This window comes from Ipomoea triloba, chromosome 7 (genome assembly GCF_003576645.1).
Source record: "Ipomoea triloba cultivar NCNSP0323 chromosome 7, ASM357664v1".
Classification (NCBI taxonomy): domain Eukaryota; kingdom Viridiplantae; phylum Streptophyta; class Magnoliopsida; order Solanales; family Convolvulaceae; genus Ipomoea; species Ipomoea triloba.
This window is the reverse complement of record NC_044922.1, coordinates 28,762,437-28,783,586: the sequence shown is the minus strand read 5'-3', so window position 1 is coordinate 28,783,586 and position 21,150 is coordinate 28,762,437. Positions and strand designations below refer to the sequence as shown.

Here is a 21,150-nt window from a genome sequence, read left to right as displayed (position 1 = left end):
AATGGAATCCACATTACAACGTAACATTATTGATTGATATTGATTTCTACCCATATATATGTCTTATTCACATCTCATCTATATACCACCAATTTGTATAAGAAAGATAGATAGATAGATATATGTAAGTGGTCCATCCCCATTATATGCATATTACTCTTTACTTCTCCTCTTTAATCTAGCTATATAGGCTATGCCCTAGCTCTCATGCATCAATCAAATTTTGATTTTACATCTATATATGGATACACTGCACGCGTTGAGACATATACTCCAACTATTATTATTATATTATTATTATTACCATTGACGCTTCAACGACTAGAAAAGTAGGCACTACATACATAATAACATAACATTATATATATATATATATATATATATATATATATATATATATATATATATATATATTCAATAATGCATGTATAGTATACTAGTCAAACTGGACAAGTTAAGATGAAATTGAAAATGCGCATGTTTGGCACGCTAGCTAGCTAGCTAAATGAAGTGTAAGTAACATTATTAAATAAAATAGAAAATAAAAGAGAGAGAGGCATGCATGCAGGAAAGAAAGAAAAAGAAGAAAGTGGTGGCCTGGGCTGGACGGGTATGATGTAGAAGGAAGCTGGGATGAAGCACGCTTGGTTGGATTATTATTGGCCTGGTGGTCCTTCCTAGATCGATGATGAGATGGAATATAATGAATTGAAGTAGATGCTAATTAAGTACAGTGGTACGTAATGCCACACCGATTCAAAATATATGGTTATTGACACTGTTTGGTAAATAATTAGCCAATTTTAATATATAAGCGTTTATACTATTGACTCTATTACAAATGTGCTCCACTGAGGCTCAAACCCACCCTTCCCATGTGGGTCGGGGTGCAACCGAATGTCACTAGATCACAAAGTCTTCTAGCAAATAATTATACCTTCTAATATATCCAATCAATTAAAACTATCAGCTAATAGCTATTTACCAAAAAAGGACCATGATCTTTTAAGGAGCTAGCTAGCGGATCGGAGGACCCTCAGATCAATTAAGCTAGGAGTGAGTGAGTTGTGTTGGCATGGCCGGATGCATGATATGGGCAAGTGTTAGCTAGCTAACTAGCGGTCCCCATTTTTTGTACTTATGAAATCCTATCCTTTTTTATCACCACATCGATCACCATCATATCATTAGTCTATTTTTTGCCCCACTGCATTTTCCATTCCATCAACCCATTATATTAAAACACACACACACATATGGCCGCCCATTTCAACTACTAAACCCTAAAAAGAAGGGTATGGTACTTAAATTTCTTTTTATTTTTGAAGTGATAGAGTTAATTTAATGGGTAAATTCTGACTAAGATTAAAATTAAAAATACCTAATCTATGAATGTCAGTAATTTTACTTCCAGATGAGATGAAATGAGATCGTATAAAGTCTCTTTGGCCTCCATCTATCTTTCAATATGTTCAAATACGTAGGGACTCTCTAGCTTAGCTTATTCATTTATCGTTTCCCTTTCCCTTTCTGCATCCACTTTTTTACTTTTGGTCTCTTCTAATCTCATTTGTTGGATGATTGTTAAAAATAAATAATATATAAAATTCAACCCCCACCCCCACCCCCCACCCCAAAAACAAAAAAAACATATATATATTAGCTAGCTAGCTTGTTGGATTTGATTACATCTTACTTGTACGTCTTTGAAGTTGGCACCTTCATTGTCTACATTTGGACATATATATATAATATACCTTCATTGACTACGTACATTTGCACACACACACATATATATGCAAATTAAGGCTCATATATAATTTTTTAATTCAATATAATGAATACAATATTACAATATAATCAATAGTACATGCTACTAATTTATAAACTAGTCAATATAATAAATCCAGTTTGTTTGGTACCATCACTACTACTAGCTATCTATTGATAAACGAGTTTAATTTAGATTGAATGGCATTAACTGTGCTGTTATATGCTGTTATAATTAGTATATATTATACATTTTAATTTCTGATATCGTGTATATATATAGTGGGTTTAGGGTTTGCGTGCTCTTAATTAGCTGCAGCCTGCAGGATGTATATATAGTACGTAGTTATTGTTTGGTATGTGTACTATACTACTATGACCTGTTTGGTAAATGGATGTTAGCTGATTGGGTTGGCTGTTTGGATTAGAAGGGAAAGTATGATTTGTTGATAACATTAGTTGATTGTAGAAAGTTGTTTGATAAATTACGTGTTTGGTATAATTTCTTTTCTCAAAAAGCTAATTGAAAAGGCTGCTTTGAGTACGTAGCCTTTTGAATTTTAGCATTTTAGAGTTACAAAAAACTTATTAACCAAACACTTATATTGATTTTTTAACCAAGTCAAACAACTAATAGTAGTCAAATAAGCCAAAATTGACTAATAGGCTGATTATTTACCAAACAGTGCCTATATATCACAAATTAAAGTATCATGGGTATGAAGCAATTTTAAAGTTTTAGGCCAGTTGTCCAATAATTCTTAGAAGTATTAGAGGGTTAATCATTGTAGTATTGAATAGTAGTATAGAAACTTTGGGTTACACGCACCCTAAAAAGTATCATGGGCCTTGGTCCATTTGATGTTACGTTGTGAGGTCTATCGATCATATATATCCATCGGATCGGAGTGAATGCATACAAATATATCATATTATATTAGTTGGTGAGGCCATGCTTTACTCTTTAAATTGAATTAAAAAATATAAAGTAAATAATGAAGGCCGGAGATCAGAAGAAATACATGCAGGCAGGTGATGTTATTTATATAGACGATGGTATTGTAATGTTATTACAAAAACTAACATATATGCATGCCTCAGCTCGCTCAAATGAAATGGAATGGATTCTTGCATTTTATTGGCCTGGGTTCACTGTACTATATACCCACCAATAATTAATGTGTAGGTAATTAATTAAGGTAGTGTGGGGGAAAGAGGAGGAGTGGGAAGCTTAAGTTGTCCGCAATCACTGATATACAGAGTGTTGAGAGGTTTGTTCCATATTGCCCTCGCGTTTTTGGCTCTCCCATCTCCTAGAAATTCTGCTATTCCATTGTATTGCCGTATTCTTTCTGACGGCTTATATGTCGGAATGCCTGCGATCCTTCCAACCACATCCATTCCTGCACCACATTTTTATATTTATTTCATTTAATTTAACACATATATACTATACTATACAGTACTGTTCGAAAATAATTATTTATTTAGGTACGTACCTTCAACCACGGTTCCAAACACGATGTTTTTGCTATCAAGCTGAGGGCAGGGTCCAGGTCCAGTGGTGATCAAGAACTCCACGTTATGATAATCCGGATCCAGCTTTACGTCATTGTCGTCGTCATTCTCCGACAAGCACAACGACAATGTCCCCGGTCTCGAATGTTCCAACAAGAACGCCTTTGATTCCACCGTCTCCGTGTTCCTAACCAGTTTCGTAGGGGGCTTCACTTCCCCTTTGTCCCGCCGCCCTTGCCTTCCAGCCAGGAAGAACTGCCCCGGGAATATTTTCTGTACCAAAGTGCCCTTGTAGCTGGACCCGGAGGAGCCTGTGCACATGGCCTTGAAGTTGGAGACGGTGATGGGTACGAGGTTGCCATATAGGCCCAGGACTAGCCGCCCCACAGGCTCGGCGTCGGCGCAGAGGGCCAGGTCGTCGCCCAGGGTTCGGTTCACGAAGTAGGTCGGGCAGATGCTCAAGTCTAGGAACACTCTGTCGGTGATGGTAGTGTCCGGCGAGGGGGAGGGGGAGGAGTAGGAGAGTGGCGCTGGGAGAGAGAAGCCGCCCAGGGTGGTGGAGAGGAAGAGGAGGGAACGGCGGGTAAGGTGGAGGTGGGTGGCGGTGGCGTTTTGTTTTGGGTGGTGGGGAAGGAGGAGAGAAGAGGGGAGGAGGGTGGCGGAGATTCCCATGACGGTCGAGCTGAGAGTGACATGCTTAGGTTCGATCTATCGCCGTGTAGGATCCAAAGAGGATAGAGTTTGATTGCTATTGCTTCAACGCCACACAAACTAAGGAGGATAAATCCACACACACATTTTAATAAATACTCCAAAAAAGGCATGTAAAATCAGCTGGAGTATAGTTATTGTGGGTGTTTGGTAATTAATGGATAATTGATAATGAGTTGTGTTAATTAGTTTAGTCAGATAATTGTATTAGCTTGTTATAGAAATATATTTGATAAATTAACAATATACTCCTAACTCATTATAAATAAAATAACCTATAAAGGTATAAATATATTCTGCTATAGTTACTTAACTTTTAAAGTATTTTTACAATTTATTGTCATTTGTTGTGTAATTAATAATTTTTTTTAGCTATTATTTTTTTGTTTATACTATTAATAATGTTATAATTATAAATAAATTCTCCATTGCTAATAATAATTCAACATAACTATTTATCAATGTTCATCAATGGCAGAGAGCTTTAGTATAAAACAAAAAACAAAAAATACAAATAAATCTATTTTATAATTATTGAAAATTTTTATTAGTTGGGCTCATTTTATAATTAATGCAAGCTTAAAAGTTTGGTAATGGTAATTAAGATCCTATAATCCTAGTCTTTAATTTCTCAAGATAAATGGTGTAGATGTGTTCATACTTTTTATAGAGAAATGTGTTCTCACCTGGACTATGCTTTAGGTCAAAACTAATACATAAATGTACACAATTACTCTCATGCCTGCTTGAATGATCATGGAGACCCTGAAATATATATTGTGTGCATTCGTGTAGTAAATTGTGGCACTCATGCAGTTTTCACATTCTTATTATATATATCTCGAGCTGATCCCTGCATTCTCTCGAATGATCGATTTTCGTTAGCTGTTCGAATTACGTGGTTTATTCAAGAGGGGTGTAGTGAGGTCTCACCTCTTGTTGTATGACCACGCTGCAGGACTTCAAGGAGGTGTTCAACGACCTCCACCACTTCGGGTAGGAGTTCGACCAGCTTGGTCTGTAGGACGCTGATGATCGGTGGGTGTGTGCTTGAATGGACATCCTCATCTTCTCGAGGATTTTTTAGATTAGCCTCCCTTTCCTAGGGCACTAACTGACTGGGCGATATGTGCGAGGCAAGTCGACTAAGGGTATCTTAGGCATCTCTGACTGGTTGGTTGTTACCATGTTTCATCATGTGGTTACCATGTTTTTAGGGTTTGAGGGACGAACAAAACTTTTCGTTTTGATCCCATAGACGACGTCAATGTTGTTTATGACTTTTGGACAGTTAACGGCCGGCCAACGTCACCATTAAAATAACGGGTATATAGAAAAAATATAGAGAAAATATGGAGAGCATATATGTATTTTGTATTGATGAATATTGCTTGTGAATCGTGGACATTACTCTCCCTTTTCCCATGTATGTGGAGTCTATTTATACATATTTTGGGCCTAGCGCCCTACAAGGAATAAGCATCATAGATTGCCGCATATTGGAGTCCTTGTTACTTTATGAATAATAAGCCTTAATCATTATTACATTATAAATGATAAGCATAATCCTTATTATATTATGAATAATAAGTCAAATCCTTATTACATTCATAATTTGCTCTGCATTGTGTATCCTTCTTGAATTTTGTTGATCCATTTACTTTCTTGGGCCGATATATGTGGTCCAAGCCCAGTATACCATCTATCAACATCAATAAGTTAAGCCCAAAAAAATTATTATTATTTTTTTTTTTGAAAGAGCCCAAAAAATTATTTACTAAACACTTGGGTTGTTATGCCGTGGACCCAAGTCCACCTTGTAAGGTAGACTTGGGTCTACATTCACATACACTATACTCTACATTCACATACACTATACTCTACATTCACACTTTGTAAAATCCACATTCACACATTACAGGATTATATGTTTAGTAACTATATTACCACTGTTATGCATTCACACATTCAAAACTCTATATTCACAGGTCCTATACTCCATATTCACAACTTAAGAACTCCACATTCACACATTACAGGGCTACAAGTTGCTAGAACTTCTTAACTCTATTACAGATTCACACATGCATAACTCTACATTCACGATTTCTATGCTCCATATTCACAATTTGAAACCTCCACATTCACACATTTCTGGGCAACTCTACATTCACACAATCATAAATCTACATTCACGATTTCTATACTCTACATTCACACTTTGAAACCTCTACATTCACACATTTTTGGACAACTCTATATTCATCAATATGTTTACTAATTTTTTTTTTTAAAAAAAAAAAAAAAAGAAGACAAAAACGACGTAGTTTTAGACCCAGGTCCACCTTGCAATGTGGACCTGGGTCCACAGGATAATTTGCCACACTTATATTAAATTGATCAAACAAGGTAGACTTTAATGATAAATCATTTTCCAATTACCGATTGCCTTATTGGAATGCATGGTGTATCATCAATCTTAAAAACTGCAATTGCCTCTTTAAATTTGTTGGTTGTATCGAATATTAATGTCCACTCAATTGGCATAATTAACATATTATTACGACGCAAAAATGGTACGGTGTATCTTTACATGAACAATTCACATATTAACATTTTAATAGGTTTTCAAAAAAAAAAAAACATTTTAATAGTATAATATTGAGAGTATAATTTGATCCAACTTGAAACACTCTTGATATAACTTCAAATAGTCAAAGCAATTGGTTAGGAGCTGAGCAAAAAATATGTGGAATATAATGATGCATGTAATGCTCAACCAATGCATTTATTAGCTAGTTAGGGACCTAACAATTATTAAAGAGTCATTGCACATAGATGAGAGTACTTGCTAGTCATTACATTATTAAACTAGGCTAGTATACATACCGAGTCTTTGTGATAAGAAGTGAGACAAACAAACAATACAACTTTCTCTATTTATTTATACACAAGTATTATTTAGTAACATTCTTACTGTCAAATATAAAAATTTTGCATGTATAAATTTTAATCATTAGTCCACCTATGTAATATGTATGTAGGTATGGGACAAAGTATATGTATGGTTCCGTGTTAAATAAATATATAGTACATGATGTCACTAAGTGATGGAATAGAGAGAAAGATTTTATTTTCAACACCAGACATTTTTTTTGTTTGAAATTAATGATATATGAAGTGAATCAGTTAAGGAATATTTAGGTTTTCGTGGTAATTAAAATAATCTTAAAAATTGTAATGCGGTTGCATACATGTTCTAGAAATATCAAAGTTGAATAATCCAGAAAATGCATGTGGGGGCCTAGAAATATCTATCTGATCCTGGCCCCCAACTAAAATTGCATGCTGCATGCATGTATACATGTAGTTAATAGTTATGGATACAAATAGTGAAAATTTTGATTCAACCCTATGGAAAAAAGTGTACACGTATTATGCAATATAATTCTATTTAGTCTTTTCATTGTGGTCCAACTTAGCTTCTTCTAGTATTGTACGTGTGGAAAGGGATGCTAGTCGGCTCAACGAAATTGTAGCTCCAATTCAAGAAATCAGATCCAGAGTTATTCCTTACCTATCCTGTTAGTGGACTAGTGGGGCGCTCGAATATAGATCTCTATGCTCATATAAATGACCGGCCCGTAGATTTAATCAATAGAATGGCCTACTTACTGTCTTGGTTTGAGCTAGCTATCGATAATCTAGATTGTTTTATCTCTTTGTGATCTTTTACCATTTTTTTTGAGTAATAACAAAATAAAGTTTATTCTGTACATAAGCTTAGATAATGTCACAAGGAAGTGAGTAGTGACTATATATTTCCCTCATTACTCAAAAGTATACGTAAAGTTTTGTTATTAAATAAATTTATAATATATGATGTTAGTTAGTGATGATCAAATAGAGAGAAAATTTGTAGTCCCAACCTTTACGGATTTTTTTTTATTTTTATTTTTTTTGTAGGAGTTAATATAATGATATATATGAATTGGTCTAAGCGGTTAATTAAGGTATATTTAGGTTTTGGAAGTACAATAATTTTGGAAAAAAGTAATGCGGTTGGATGCATGTTCTAGAAATATCAAAGTTGAATAATCCAGAAAATGCATGTGGGAGCTAGCCTATAAATATCTATCTGAACCCGGCCCCTCCCCCAACATAAAATGTAATTATGGGACAGATAAATTTGATTCAACTAACGGCCCTTACGGAAAGAAGTGTACACGTATTATACAATTGTATTTAGTCTTTTGGATGCATGTGCATTGCGGTCCAACTTAGCTTCGTCTAGTGTTGTACGTGTTATGCATTCAGTGAATTAATGTACAAAACCATCCAAATTAAACCCAACTATTAACGTATATGTATTCCTTCTGCAATTTGCATTCTAGCTAGCTACCATATATACCAGCCGCCTTGTATTACAATCCACGATCCACACCTATATATATATATATTCATAGTTAAAATTCTTCTCGACTCCAAATTTATGTTTTTTTAAAAAAAATGGCCTATTGATCTGAGGTGTAATCTAAACCGACAAAACAGTTTGATATTAAGGAAAACCATTAATTACATCCACATACTCAACTAATACTCAACTAACTAATCAGACAGTTAAAAGCTCTATCTGTTTCAATTCATTAGTAAGAGTGTAGAAATTGGTTGGGCGAAAATGATGAAATTGTTAATTAAATGAACCGACCATGCACGTGAGAGGTGGACAATCTTAGCTGTAGCCTGTTGGTGGGTGTGCCCAGGAAAACGTTAAGGTAACATAGTGCCACCCATGTGCCACCACTAAACTAAGATGTTGTGCATGTTTTATTCCATCTACTCTCGCACTAATCTACTTGTAAATTAAAATGTAATTAAGATACAGCTAGTCAGCTACAAAGTTTTAGATTTTCATTTCATTTCTCCTATTTATTCTCTATTATTACTATTAAATTAATTAATTATACATACTCTTTGATGAATATATCATAAAGGCACCCAGGCAGTACGAATCAACCCGAAAAAAATCAAACTCGACTGAATGTAAGAAGCTCTAAATTGACCTTGGTATTCCGATCCAGCACTCGGTCATCTAGACCGAGCATTGCTCAATGCTCGGCTGAGCAAGGCGGTTGTAACCTTTCCACCCTTTCGCAGGAAGTTATAAATTGAACAAAGTAATATAAATTCTTGCTAAATTGTCTCGTTAAGACATCACACTGGACCCTCTTGTAATAGCTTGACATGTCTCAATAGGATTAAGTCTCCATGACCAACATACTTGTTCTACATCCATTATCCTTGTCTTCATTTTTTATTATTCTATATTTATTGGGTTATTTGAATGAGACTACCAGGTCAATATCCATCGCTCCTATTAATCGAAATGAAATATTTTGCATTAATTCAATTCGATCTCTCTTCCCATTTTGGAGGTCCCTACCGGACAGACAATTCAATGAGTCTCACCAAGCAGCAAGGGAAAATGTAGTATAATTTAAGGAATCGAAATATATGGATGTATGATGATTTAGGATTAATTAACACGCATGGTACAGAATTAAATCAATTAATTAAAATTAACGCTAGCTGTTTAATTTGTTACATTCAACGAATTGAATGCTGCGCTATTATCGAAATCAAATAATAATTCTGGAATTAAAGGAAAAGAAACAAATTAATTCAAGAAAATTAAAGTTACACATATATATGCCTCAGCTCAAACCTCGCCGGATCCTATTTGTTGTCCCCGTCGTCTTCTTCATCAATCGAGAATATCATGGAGCTGTGTCTCTTACGCGCGATACTGTCATTGGCGGAGGCCACGGCAGCGGTGGGAGAGCAACAGGGGGACGGCGAGTTGGAGGCGGTGGTTGCGGCGGCGGCGGCGGCCAAAGCTAGACAACCGTCGCTCCAGGATCGGCGGATGGGGTACGAAACGTGCGCGTGCTTGGGGGAATGGTGGCAATGGCCACGCGATTTGTGCAACGCGCAGCCGCAGTTTTTGTGGTAGGGGCGGCGTTGGATGCCGGTGTCGTGCCCGGAAATACTCCCCTCGAACATACCCCGAAGTAACCCATCGCCGGCCGCTCCGGCGTTCATTTCTATATATATAGCGCTGGCCGTGCGTGCGCACGCGCTTCAACACGATATATATATATATATATATATCAATATATGATCTCCAGTATTGTGAATTTTGTTAAACGGAGGAAAAAAAAAAAAAAAAAGGGCTGAGGAGGAGAGATCGGAGATGGGATGGGAGAGAAGAAAATGGAGAAATGAGAGGCGTAATAAATAAAAAGGGGAAGCTAGCTATGGAAGAAAGCTAAAGAAATAAAGAAATAAAAAAAAGGTTGGGTTGTTGTATTCTACTCTAACTCCTCTCCTCCTAGTACTATTCTATTTATTGGCATCTTAACTCATATGTCGCCGCCATACGCGGCATTCCCGCTGTTTTTACCGCTACCTAGGTTATGTAATATGTATTACTATTGACTGCAGATTTCTCTGCGATACATAACTTAATTTAGTTTATTTTGCATTTTATTTCTTAATTTATACGGAGTACATACTAATATTGCTAGTCACGAACTCACGATATGATGGATGACTTTGATTTCTTCTTTTCATTTTAAATATTCGATCAACTTTATAAAAAGTTCCAAATTTTTGTCATTTAACTTCAACAACCATTTTATATTAATTCATAATGTCCAAAACATCTTAACGAATGCGATTTGTCAATTTTTACTCGATTGAGTTCATCGTACAAGATCTTTCTAGTGCAATTTATTTCTTACGTATGGTTTATGTACTACTATACACAAGAGCGAGGTTTGTTTAATATACGCTTAAATAGTGATAACAAGTTTTCCTCATCCTCTAAAACATTTTTTTCACTCAAAATAAAAATTGAATCCCTTTATAAACTACATGTTGGTTTTACCAACCATGTAATAGTCAAATGGCAGGCAAACACTACCGAAAAATAGTTTAAGTATTGTGATGTATTAGAAGCAGCGTTTCGGTCGTTCTTGTATTATAAAATTGCTTAACCTTTTTCAAGGTCCAATGCCCCTATTTATACAAAGAGGGGGTTAACCTCTACATGGCAACTTAAACTATCATAAATGCTTGAGATTTCTTTTCTTATTACATTTGGAAGAGTTTCCTAAACTACTTTGATCTACTTTCCTTATCACGCGCTAAGGGATCTGCGCCTGATTTCCACCACCTTAGGAAGCTTCCTATTTTGCTTCATTCCAGCTCTTCGTGGCTCCGACCGCTTGGTCTGCATGACCTTCACCAGGCTTGTCAAGGACGAGCCTTTGGTTGATTCTCGCATACCTTCCACCAGGACTCAGACGGGACTACTAGTCGAGTCTAACTCCTCCTACTTTGACTTCCTTGGCTCGATATATACTTGGTGTAATTCTTGAGATCTTAACTCAATTGCAACGAAACATCTTGTGTTTATCCCGCTGGCCATCGAGTGACCATTGGTCGTCGACCGGCCATCGTTCTGACCATCTTGTCCTCTTCTTGTAATCTCTTCCATTCATTCACCCCTATAAGCTAGCCAACCTTCGATCAATTGAACCGCCCATCGCTCGACCTGGCCCTTCTTTCAACCATCTCTTGAATCTGCCTCTACCCTCTTCTTTTAACCATCGTCTTCTGCTTTCGATCGTCTATCTTTCTATCACCCATCACTACCTATTACTATTCTTGGTTTGAGTTGATTAGTTATGGACAAACTATACTAGTTACCTCTTTATGATCAGTTCCTAACTAAAGTCGCAAAGCATATTTAATCTAATTAAAACACACTTTTAAGTAGGGATTACAAACTTCCATGTGATTCAAAAAGAATTGCGTCATTTTTGGGAATGGAAAGACAGGTGTTATTTGTTGGGAGTGTCCCCGGCCCATTTATATTCTTAAGACAAGTGTTATTTGTTGGGAGTGTCCCCATTTATATTCTTAAGCTAGCTGAGCAGAGATGAGCTACTACTTTGACTATTCAATTATATTCCCTGAACACCACTTTGCCTTGCGCTGCGCTGGAAATGCTCAAAACCATCATAAACGCGCTTCATCACAACTCACAAGCCTCTATTAAATCATATACTAAAAATTAAATCATATTTCATATTCACTAATATTCGACCACGACGTACTTGTCAAATTTCTGCTTTTAACACATGGGATCTAACAAATAAAAACATTATTAGCTAACTGTACCTAATTAAAGAAAACACAATTCAATACCTACAACTATTATTGTATTACACGAAAGAGTGCAGAGGTTAGCAATGAATAAAATGAATGATGTTTTTTCCAGACGTGTTGAAATTGTTGATTGAGCTTTTTATCCCAAATTTTTGCAAATCACGCAAATTTCTTACCTACTGTACCTAAGTCTCTTTAATTTTAATTTTTTTCCTCTGTTTTACAAATTTTAATATTTTAAAAAGTATATATCCCTTGTAATAGTTTGTAAACAATACTACTCATCCTATGTTGCCAATAAAATAAATTTAAATTGAAAAAATATAGCATACATGTTATGAATATTGCTGAGCTGTGTACATTTCTAAAATATTTGATTTTGCTTCAAAAACAAACGTAAAGTCTCATGTACACACTCACCCTCTTCACCTCAATCAACTAAGTTAAAATGCTAGCTAGCCTAGTTAGGGCCTTATAATCAAACCCCCGAATTCACATTGAATGTGGGCTTGTGACTATTGGGCTTAGATTACCTCTTTTAGCCCAATTCGCATTGGATATTGGACTTAGAATCAAACACTTGTGAGAATTGGGCTTATAGTGCCTCTTTCAGCCCAATTGGCATTGGGTATTGGACTTAAGAATCAAACACTTATGAGTATTGGGCTTAGAATGCCTCTTTCAGCTCAATTCGCATTCGATATTCGACTAAAAAATCAAACACTTGTGAGTATTGGGCTTAGAATACCTCTTTCAGCCCAATTTGTTTGGATATTGGACTTAGTATCAAACACTTGTGAGTATTGGGCTTAGAATACCTCTTCCAGCCCCAATTCGCATTGAATATTGGACTTAGGATCAAACACTTGTGAGTCTTGGGCTTAGAATACCTCTTTTGGCCCAATTTTCATTGAATATTGGACTTAGTTTCAAACACCCGTGTGTATTGGGCTTACAGCACCTCTTTCGGCCCAATTCGCATGAATATTAGACTTAGAATCAAACACTTGTGAGTATTGGGCTTAGAACAACCTCTTTCGGCCCAATTGTCATTGAATATTGGACTTAGAATCAAACACTTGTGAGTATTGGGCTTAGAATACCTCTTTCAGCCCAATTTTTTTGGATATTGGACTTAGTATCAAACACTTGTGAGTATTGGGCTTAGAATACCTCTTTCAGCCCAATTTGTTTGGATATTGGACTTAGTATCAAACACTTGTGAGTATTGGGCTTAGAATCCCTCTTTCAGCCCAATTTGTTTGGATATTGGACTTAGTATCAAACACTTGTGAGTATTGGGCTTAGAATCCCTCTTTCAGCCCAATTTGTTTGGATATTGGACTTAGTATCAAACACTTGTGAGTATTGGGCTTAGAACAACCTCTTTCGGCCCAATTGTCATTGAATATTGGACTTAGAATCAAACACTTGTGAGTATTGGGCTTAGAACAACCTCTTTCGGCCCAATTGTCATTGAATATTGGACTTAGAATCAAACACTTGTGAGTATTAGGCTTAGGAAAACCTTGATCGGCCCAATTCGCATTGAATATTGGACGGAAAATTTTTATACGGATAATGAGTACAAGGTACATTTTTAATATATTAAAAGTACATTATTTGATAGCATAGAAAATAATATAATTCCAGTAGTCAAATAATGTATTTTACATACACAAATAGTTTACTTTTTATTTATGGTCCATCTATACAATTGTGTGGATCATGATCCATAGAAAAATGATTGATATTGGACTTAGTATAAAAAACATGTGAGTATTGGGCTCAGGGCACCTCTTACGGCCCAATCGCATGAATATTAGAGGCTTAGTATTTAGGTATGATTTCATAAAAACAAAACAAGGAAATGAAATTGACTTCAGCTGTACTGTTACATAGATTTTTCTTTATTAAAAAACAAAACAAAAAACGAAAATGGATTCAAGTGTACAAGAGATAGATTCTGTGAGGGGCATAATAGTCATTCAGTTTAACGTTTCAGCGAGTGTCATCAAGATCTCACACCGACGGTCACGGAAAGAATTGGTATAAAATGTAGGAGTGATGACTTTCTTTCTTTCTAGTCCTCTGCTCTTCTCTTCTCTTCTCTTCTCATTCTCTCTCTAAATCTACTGTTGCAGTGCCGCGTTTTTTTCCCTTCTGCTGTAGCCTGGAGGTGAGTTAGATTAGATCTATAACTTTCCGTTTAATGTTTCTCTTTATCTTCTTTCAATGTCATTTTCAACTGAAACTCTGTAACCATCTCGTCTTACATTCGTAACATCTTCCTTATATTGATTGGATCTTGATGTGCCCTCTTTGAAACCCGCATAATTCTTGACATTGTACTTTGGTTTTCTTGATCTAGGTCAGCCAGATCTGATCAAAATGGGGTTTTTGGAGAAGTTTAAGATCTGGGTTTTATTTATGTGCTTGGTGTGGGTATTGGGTCATGGGTTTTATCTGCCGGGCAGTTACCCTCACAAATATGGGGTTGGGGATTTGTTGAATGTGAAGGTCAATTCATTGACTTCAATTGACACTGAGATGCCTTTTAGTTACTATAATTTGCCCTTCTGTAAGCCACAAGAGGGCATTAAGGACAGTGCTGAAAATCTTGGTGAGCTCTCAATCCTGTCCCCCATAAGGAGCTCACCAAGATTTTCTTTCTTGTATTATTATTATTATTATTATTATTATTATTATTATTATTTCTTTCTTGTATTATTATTATGCCAGACAGAATATCATTGAGAGTATACCAGTAGTAGTAATTATATTTCTTTCTTGTATTGTTATTATATTGTTGTTTCATAGGGAGGAAGAAGATGTGAAGATGAACAATAAACATCACCCACCTGTTCTTTTGTTAAATGATTATTTGTTTCTTAGATGCAACCATTGTGTTTATTTTAGCCTTCAATTCCCTTGATATTATTACTTAAACTGCTTTCTTTTATAGAGGTAAAAAAATTTACTTTCCAACAACCACCAATTGGCTGGGTGGGATGATATCAGAATTCTGTTGCCTACACATGTGTATCATCTATAACTTTCCGTTTAATGTTTCTCTTTATCTTTCCTTCAATGCCATTTTCAACTGAAACTCTGTTATCATCTCGTCTTACATTTGTAACATCTTCCTTATATTGATTGGATCTTGATGTGCCCTCTTTGAAACCGCCCACTTTGAAACCGCATAATTCTTCTTTTTTTTTTTGAAAAGCAAACCGCATAATTCTTGACATTGTACTTTGGTTTTCTTTATCTAGGTCAGCCAGATCTGATTAACCAACCAACACAAAATGGGGTTTTTGGAGAAGTTTAAGATCTGGGTTTTATTTATGTGCTTGGTGTGGGGATTGGGTCATGGGTTTTATCTGCCGGGCAGTTACCCACACAAATATGGGGTTGGGGATATGTTGAATGTGAAGGTCAATTCACTGACTTCAATTGACACTGAGATGCCTTTTAGTTACTATAGTTTGCCCTTCTGTGAGCCACAAGAGGGCATCAAGGACAGTGCTGAAAATCTTGGTGAGCTCCTTATGGGGGACAGGATTGAGAACTCACCTTATAAGTTTAAGATGTACAGAAATGAAACTCAGATTTTCCTGTGTCAGTCAAAGCCATTGTCTGGGGAGGAGTTTAAGCTGTTCAAGAAGAGGATTGATGAGATGTATCAGGTGAACTTGATCCTTGATAATTTACCTGCAATTAGGTATACTCCAAAGGAGGGGTTTTTCTTGAGGTGGACTGGTTACCCCATTGGGATTAAGGTTCAAGATTCGTATTATGTGTTTAACCACTTGAGGTTTACTGTTCTTGTTCATAAGTACGAGGAGACTAATATGGCTAGTGTGATGGGTACTGGGGATGCAGCTGAGGTGATCCCTACAGTTGGCAAAACTGGATCTGGGGCACCAGGGTATATGGTTGTTGGGTTTGAGGTTGTCCCTTGTAGTTTCCAGCACAATGCCGAGTCATTGAAGAACTTGAAGATGTATGGTAAATACCCATCTCCGATTAAGTGTGACCCTACTACAGTTGGAATGGCTATTAAAGAAAATGAACCTGTGGCCTTTTCCTATGAGGTCAATTTTGTTGAGAGTGATATCAAGTGGCCATCGAGGTGGGATGCATATTTGAAGATGGAGGGGGCAAAGGTGCACTGGTTCTCTATTCTCAACTCTCTCATGGTTATTACTTTCTTAGCTGGAATCGTGCTTGTGATCTTCTTGAGGACTGTTAGACGGGATCTCACAAGGTATGAGGAGCTTGACAAAGAGGCCCAAGCCCAGATGAATGAGGAGTTATCAGGGTGGAAACTTGTTGTTGCTGATGTGTTTCGAGCACCAAGCAATCCAGCATTGTTGTGTGTGATGGTTGGAGATGGAGTTCAGATCCTAGGAATGGGAGTGGCAACTATTCTGTTTGCTGCTCTTGGATTCATGTCCCCAGCTTCGCGTGGAACATTGATTACGGGTATGCTGTTTATCTACATGATTCTTGGTGTTGCAGCTGGCTATGTTGCTGTTCGTCTTTGGAGGACAATCTTTTGCGGTGATCACAAGGGCTGGGTTTCGGTTTCATGGAAAGCTGCCTGTTTCTTCCCTGGTATTTCATTCCTTATACTCACTACTTTAAATTTCTTATTGTGGGGTAGTCAAAGTACAGGAGCCATTCCATTCTCCCTGTTTGTTGTTCTCATTCTGCTATGGTTCTGCATCTCCGTTCCCCTTACTCTGGTTGGAGGATACCTTGGGGCAAAGGCACCTCACATTGAGTATCCAGTGAGAACGAACCAAATCCCACGTGAAATTCCTGCTCAAAAATATCCATCTTGGCTATTAGTCCTTGGTGCTGGTACCCTACCTTTCGGCACACTTTTCATTGAGCTCTTCTTTATCATGTCGAGTCTGTGGATGGGGCGCGTATACTATGTGTTTGGATTTCTGCTGATTGTTATGATCCTACTGGTGGTGGTGTGTGCTGAGGTGTCGCTTGTTTTGACGTACATGCACCTCTGTGTGGAGGACTGGCAGTGGTGGTGGAAGTCCTTCTTTGCTTCTGGATCTGTTGCCATGTACATTTTCCTATACTCTGTTAACTATCTGGTGTTTGACCTGAAGAGCTTGAGCGGACCTGTTTCTGCTACCCTTTACCTAGGGTATTCTCTTTTCATGGTTCTGGCAATCATGCTTGCAACTGGTACAGTTGGCTTCATATCCTCCTTCTGGTTTGTGCATTACTTGTTCTCTTCTGTCAAACTGGATTGATTGAACAGCCTCTCTCTAAAGCTCTCTAAAGGTAAGGTAGGAGGAATACGGCCAAAAAACAGGAACTCATTGAGAGTATACTAGTAGTAGTAATTATATTTCTTTCTTGTATTATTATTATTGCTGTTTCATAGGGAGGAAGAAGATGTGAAGATGAACAATAAACATCACCCACCTGTTCTTTGTTAAATGATTATTTGTTTCTTAGATGCAACCATTGATATTATCACTTAAGGGTCTGTTTTGAAAGCAGAAAAAATGACTTCTGAAAAATGAGTTATTTTTCGAAAAGCATTTTTCTTTTCAGTGTTTGGTTGGATTAGGGAAAACTATCTTTGTGTGTTTGGTTGGATTAGGGATAATTATATATTTTTATTATTTTATTTAAAATATAAAAATATATAAAATAGTAAATTTATTATAAAAGAAAAGAGAAAAAAAAAACACAAAGGTCAAACTGCTCTGGTTTCTAGTTTCCGGGCGGCAAAATGGGTTGGTTTTGGCAAAAAACATGCGAACTGACGATTTTGGAAAATGAAAATTTCGTAAGTCATTTTTCGGAAAAATGAGTTGATTTTCCTTGGTCAATGGAAAACATTTTCCAGATGCTACTAGACACTCAAAAAGTTATTTTACGGGTTACCAAACAAACCCTAAACTGCTTAGGTAAAAAAATTTACTTTCCAACAACCCCCAATTGGCTACACAGTTATGGAGACAGTCATTCCACCTAAACTAAGCTAAGCTGCCAATAGTCATTCCAACAATAATTGTAATCTATATATTATATAATGTTTTAGCATAATGGCTGGCGACAGTGAAGCAGTTTGAGTTGTCAGTAATAGTGCCTTAGCCAAAGATGGAGCCCAGTTTAGAGGCAAGCTTTTCACTCTTGTAGTCATCTCGAAGCTGAATAAACCTGTCATATCATTTACACCCAATTCAAAAAACACATGAGTTTTCGCGGCTATATGTATATGTGTATCAAATTCAAAAAGAATACAAACTTACTTCTGTGCGTCCTTCCTGATACTTGGGGTTCCCTCAACTAGAGAGGACAGGCTTTCAGGAGCAACAATAAACACATTTGCCATGCTACACCCACAACAAAAACACCATTAAGTTTCTTTCTTTCTTTCTTTATTTATAATAACAAAGGCCTAAAGTTTCAACAAACTCACATGCCCAGCGATTCAAATTTTTCATCCACTGAAGGAGCATTGAACCCACGCACATACTCCCCATACTCTGTTATATCACGTTTCAACCGCAATCCTCCACTGCAAAACTCAAACCATATACGTGCATGCTCAGAACAAGATTTATACTTAATTCATCAACAAATTTGGATTCCAACTCTACTACTGTCTACGATGCTAAGCTAAGTATAAAAATCTTCATTTATTCTCTCATTTTTAATTAGTAATTTTCAAATATCTCTCTCCAGGGCGAAAATTGGATTTTCAAATATCTTCTACATTAAGGCTTCAAAGGCATAGATACATCTTCTAAATGTCCGAGTAATCTTACGCACAACTGTTAAAACATAAAATTATATTAATACACAGCCTGTGGAGGATGGTTCCCAATAAGTATCATCACAAACATCATGCACTTCTTCAATCTTAACACACTGATAAGCCAGCTAAAAAAGTAAAGTGATTACCTAGGATTAAAAGTAAACTTCTGCCAGTGATTAAGCAACCCTTTATGGAGACGATTTCCCTGAAGACAATTTTACAATGTTATTCCAAGTATACAAGAAAGACTACAAGTTCCTGCTTGCTCACAAAATCCATATATTTCAAACTGCTTTTGGAGTTAAAATAATAATGAGAATACAACTACCATTGTTACATATCCACATTACTATATAATCAAAATACGAAATTGATAAACTAGCCATTAGTAACTACTATAATAATCTCTTCTTTTTGAGTGAAGTGATGAAAACACAATCATAACTATTGCATAGCCTCACAGCATAAAGAACCACCATAAGCAGATTACCTTCTTCAGTTTGACAAACAATTCAAATTATTAAACAACTATATAAACTTGATCACCTAGCCATTAATAACACTATAACAATAACAACATAAGGTGCTATGTAAAAAAGATGCATGTTAAGTGCTGGTTTGTGGACAACACTAAAATGGTTTTTCTCAAGTAACTAAGCTGCTTGTACTCCTATCTACAAGTCTCAAACTTCTACAAAGCCCTTTTCTTCAACAAGGTGCATGCTTAATGAACCTATTAAAATTTCCTTTTTTATCCAAATGTATATCAATTAATCACAATTAGACTAAAGCATCACTAAACTAATAGATGTTCTTTATTGTAACCTTGGCTACCTTTGGAAACAAGTTTGAATATTAAATCATCCAGAGTTTGTCTATTGTAAAAATAAAAATAAAAAATAAAAAGAAAAGAAACAGCTTTTAATGTTCAAACATAATAAAACCTTATTCCACTTGTTACTTTAAAAAATAACTTCTGATGGCAGATAGGAAGTGCTGAGAGGAGATAGAAACGAGGGAAATGAAGAAAAAAGAGAAACAAAGAGGATAGAGAGGAGAAAGGGGGAACGAATTCATAATCTTTTTCAATATTCATTAAAAGCTATCAACATTATGGAAGGCCCATATTTATAGGCAAGGAAAACTAAAGTGATTGACCAATAAATTGAAGAGACATTACCTAATAAGCATTTAAAGTGTGGTATTTGTTACTTCTCTAATCATTTATTCCATTTGAAAAGCTTCAGCCAGGCTACTAAATACATACATGCTGCTCAATTGCTTAGATGTTTCTAATAAATTTATGATACAAAAAAAATTAGGGAGTGGCTAATCCTGAAACTTATAAATTATGACGTGCATGCATAATATGAAAAACACAAAAATACCTTCAAAATGACAGTAGCCCCAATCACTTAAAAGTCAGCTCAAAACAACAGAAGAAATAGTTCAAGGGTTCATGATCAAAATATGGAGAAAACAACGAAACAGAAGGAATTTTACAGATACAGGAATACAAGTGCATATCTTATATTAACAAATAATGAAGATATAAAAACATTTTAAAGCAAATAAGAAAAAGGATATACCAGTTCTGTAAGAAAAGCTTGTTTATTTAGCCCATCTAGTGCAGTAAATGCAGATTCAAGTACTCGGGACGAGTAAGCAACAACTCTGACAGAGTAAAACATTTTAATATTTGATAAGATAAAAATAGAGAAGCATATACCAGGTAGAAGTAAGAGCATACAATATGATGAAGAAAAGAGACATGTATCAGAGATTTTCAATACTATGTTATAAGATATTAGACGATTCATTGTGCAACTTATTATAAATTATTAACAATATCCTTTTACAATAAATACATTAAACTCAAGATGATATTTTCATTTCATTATGTTATGCACCTTGTACAGGCAATGGTTGGCCGATGATCTGGGACAATGCAATCATCAGCTGACCGATAATCTGTTGCCTTCTGTTCCGTTGATAGCAAGCGTTCCACCTATGCAGTGCGTCAAATATATAGTTAACACCTTTTCTCAACAAACCCACCAACCCACCCCCCACCCACCCACAAAAAAAAAAAAAAAAAAAAAAAAAAAAAAAAA

General features: G+C 36.0%; 3 protein-coding genes across 6 annotated transcripts in view; 1 reads left to right on the top strand and 2 right to left on the bottom strand.

The window, feature by feature from the left end:
- Positions 1 to 2,779: 2,779 nt before the first annotated feature.
- On the bottom strand, positions 2,780 to 4,156 carry LOC116024004 (peptidyl-prolyl cis-trans isomerase CYP28, chloroplastic). Its single transcript, XM_031264888.1, has 2 exons — positions 3,270 to 4,156; positions 2,780 to 3,173 (listed from the first exon to the last, which is right to left on the bottom strand). Exons 1-2 carry the CDS (start codon positions 3,958 to 3,960, stop codon positions 2,965 to 2,967), a joined length of 900 nt encoding a protein of 299 aa, XP_031120748.1. The 5' UTR covers positions 3,961 to 4,156; the 3' UTR covers positions 2,780 to 2,964.
- Positions 4,157 to 14,271: 10,115 nt separating this feature from the next.
- Positions 14,272 to 17,789, top strand: LOC116025250 (transmembrane 9 superfamily member 11). Of its 2 annotated transcripts, none has more exons than XM_031266414.1 (2): positions 14,272 to 14,413; positions 15,510 to 17,789. In XM_031266414.1, the coding sequence occupies exon 2, from the start codon at positions 15,543 to 15,545 to the stop codon at positions 17,514 to 17,516; it is 1,974 nt and encodes a 657-aa protein (XP_031122274.1). In that variant the 5' UTR covers positions 14,272 to 14,413; positions 15,510 to 15,542; the 3' UTR covers positions 17,517 to 17,789. The 2 variants fall into 2 exon arrangements, with proteins under 2 accessions (XP_031122274.1, XP_031122275.1); XM_031266415.1 differs by having other exon boundaries at positions 14,288 to 14,402; positions 15,509 to 17,789.
- Positions 17,790 to 18,175: 386 nt separating this feature from the next.
- LOC116025615 (exocyst complex component SEC10a-like) overlaps positions 18,176 to 21,150 on the bottom strand; it is a 13,260-nt gene continuing 10,285 nt past the window's right edge. For 2 of the 3 annotated variants that reach the window (XM_031266914.1, XM_031266915.1), the window contains 6 exons: positions 20,947 to 21,044; positions 20,626 to 20,710; positions 19,183 to 19,241; positions 18,698 to 18,796; positions 18,528 to 18,611; positions 18,176 to 18,435 (listed from right to left, as the gene is read on the bottom strand). In XM_031266914.1, the coding sequence (XP_031122774.1) occupies positions 18,366 to 18,435; positions 18,528 to 18,611; positions 18,698 to 18,796; positions 19,183 to 19,241; positions 20,626 to 20,710; positions 20,947 to 21,044 (495 nt within the window). In that variant the 3' untranslated portion in view covers positions 18,176 to 18,365. Of the gene's footprint in view, positions 18,436 to 18,527; positions 18,612 to 18,697; positions 18,797 to 19,182; positions 19,242 to 20,625; positions 20,711 to 20,946; positions 21,045 to 21,150 lie in introns of those variants that run through there. The other variant, XR_004099708.1, reaches the window with a different exon arrangement.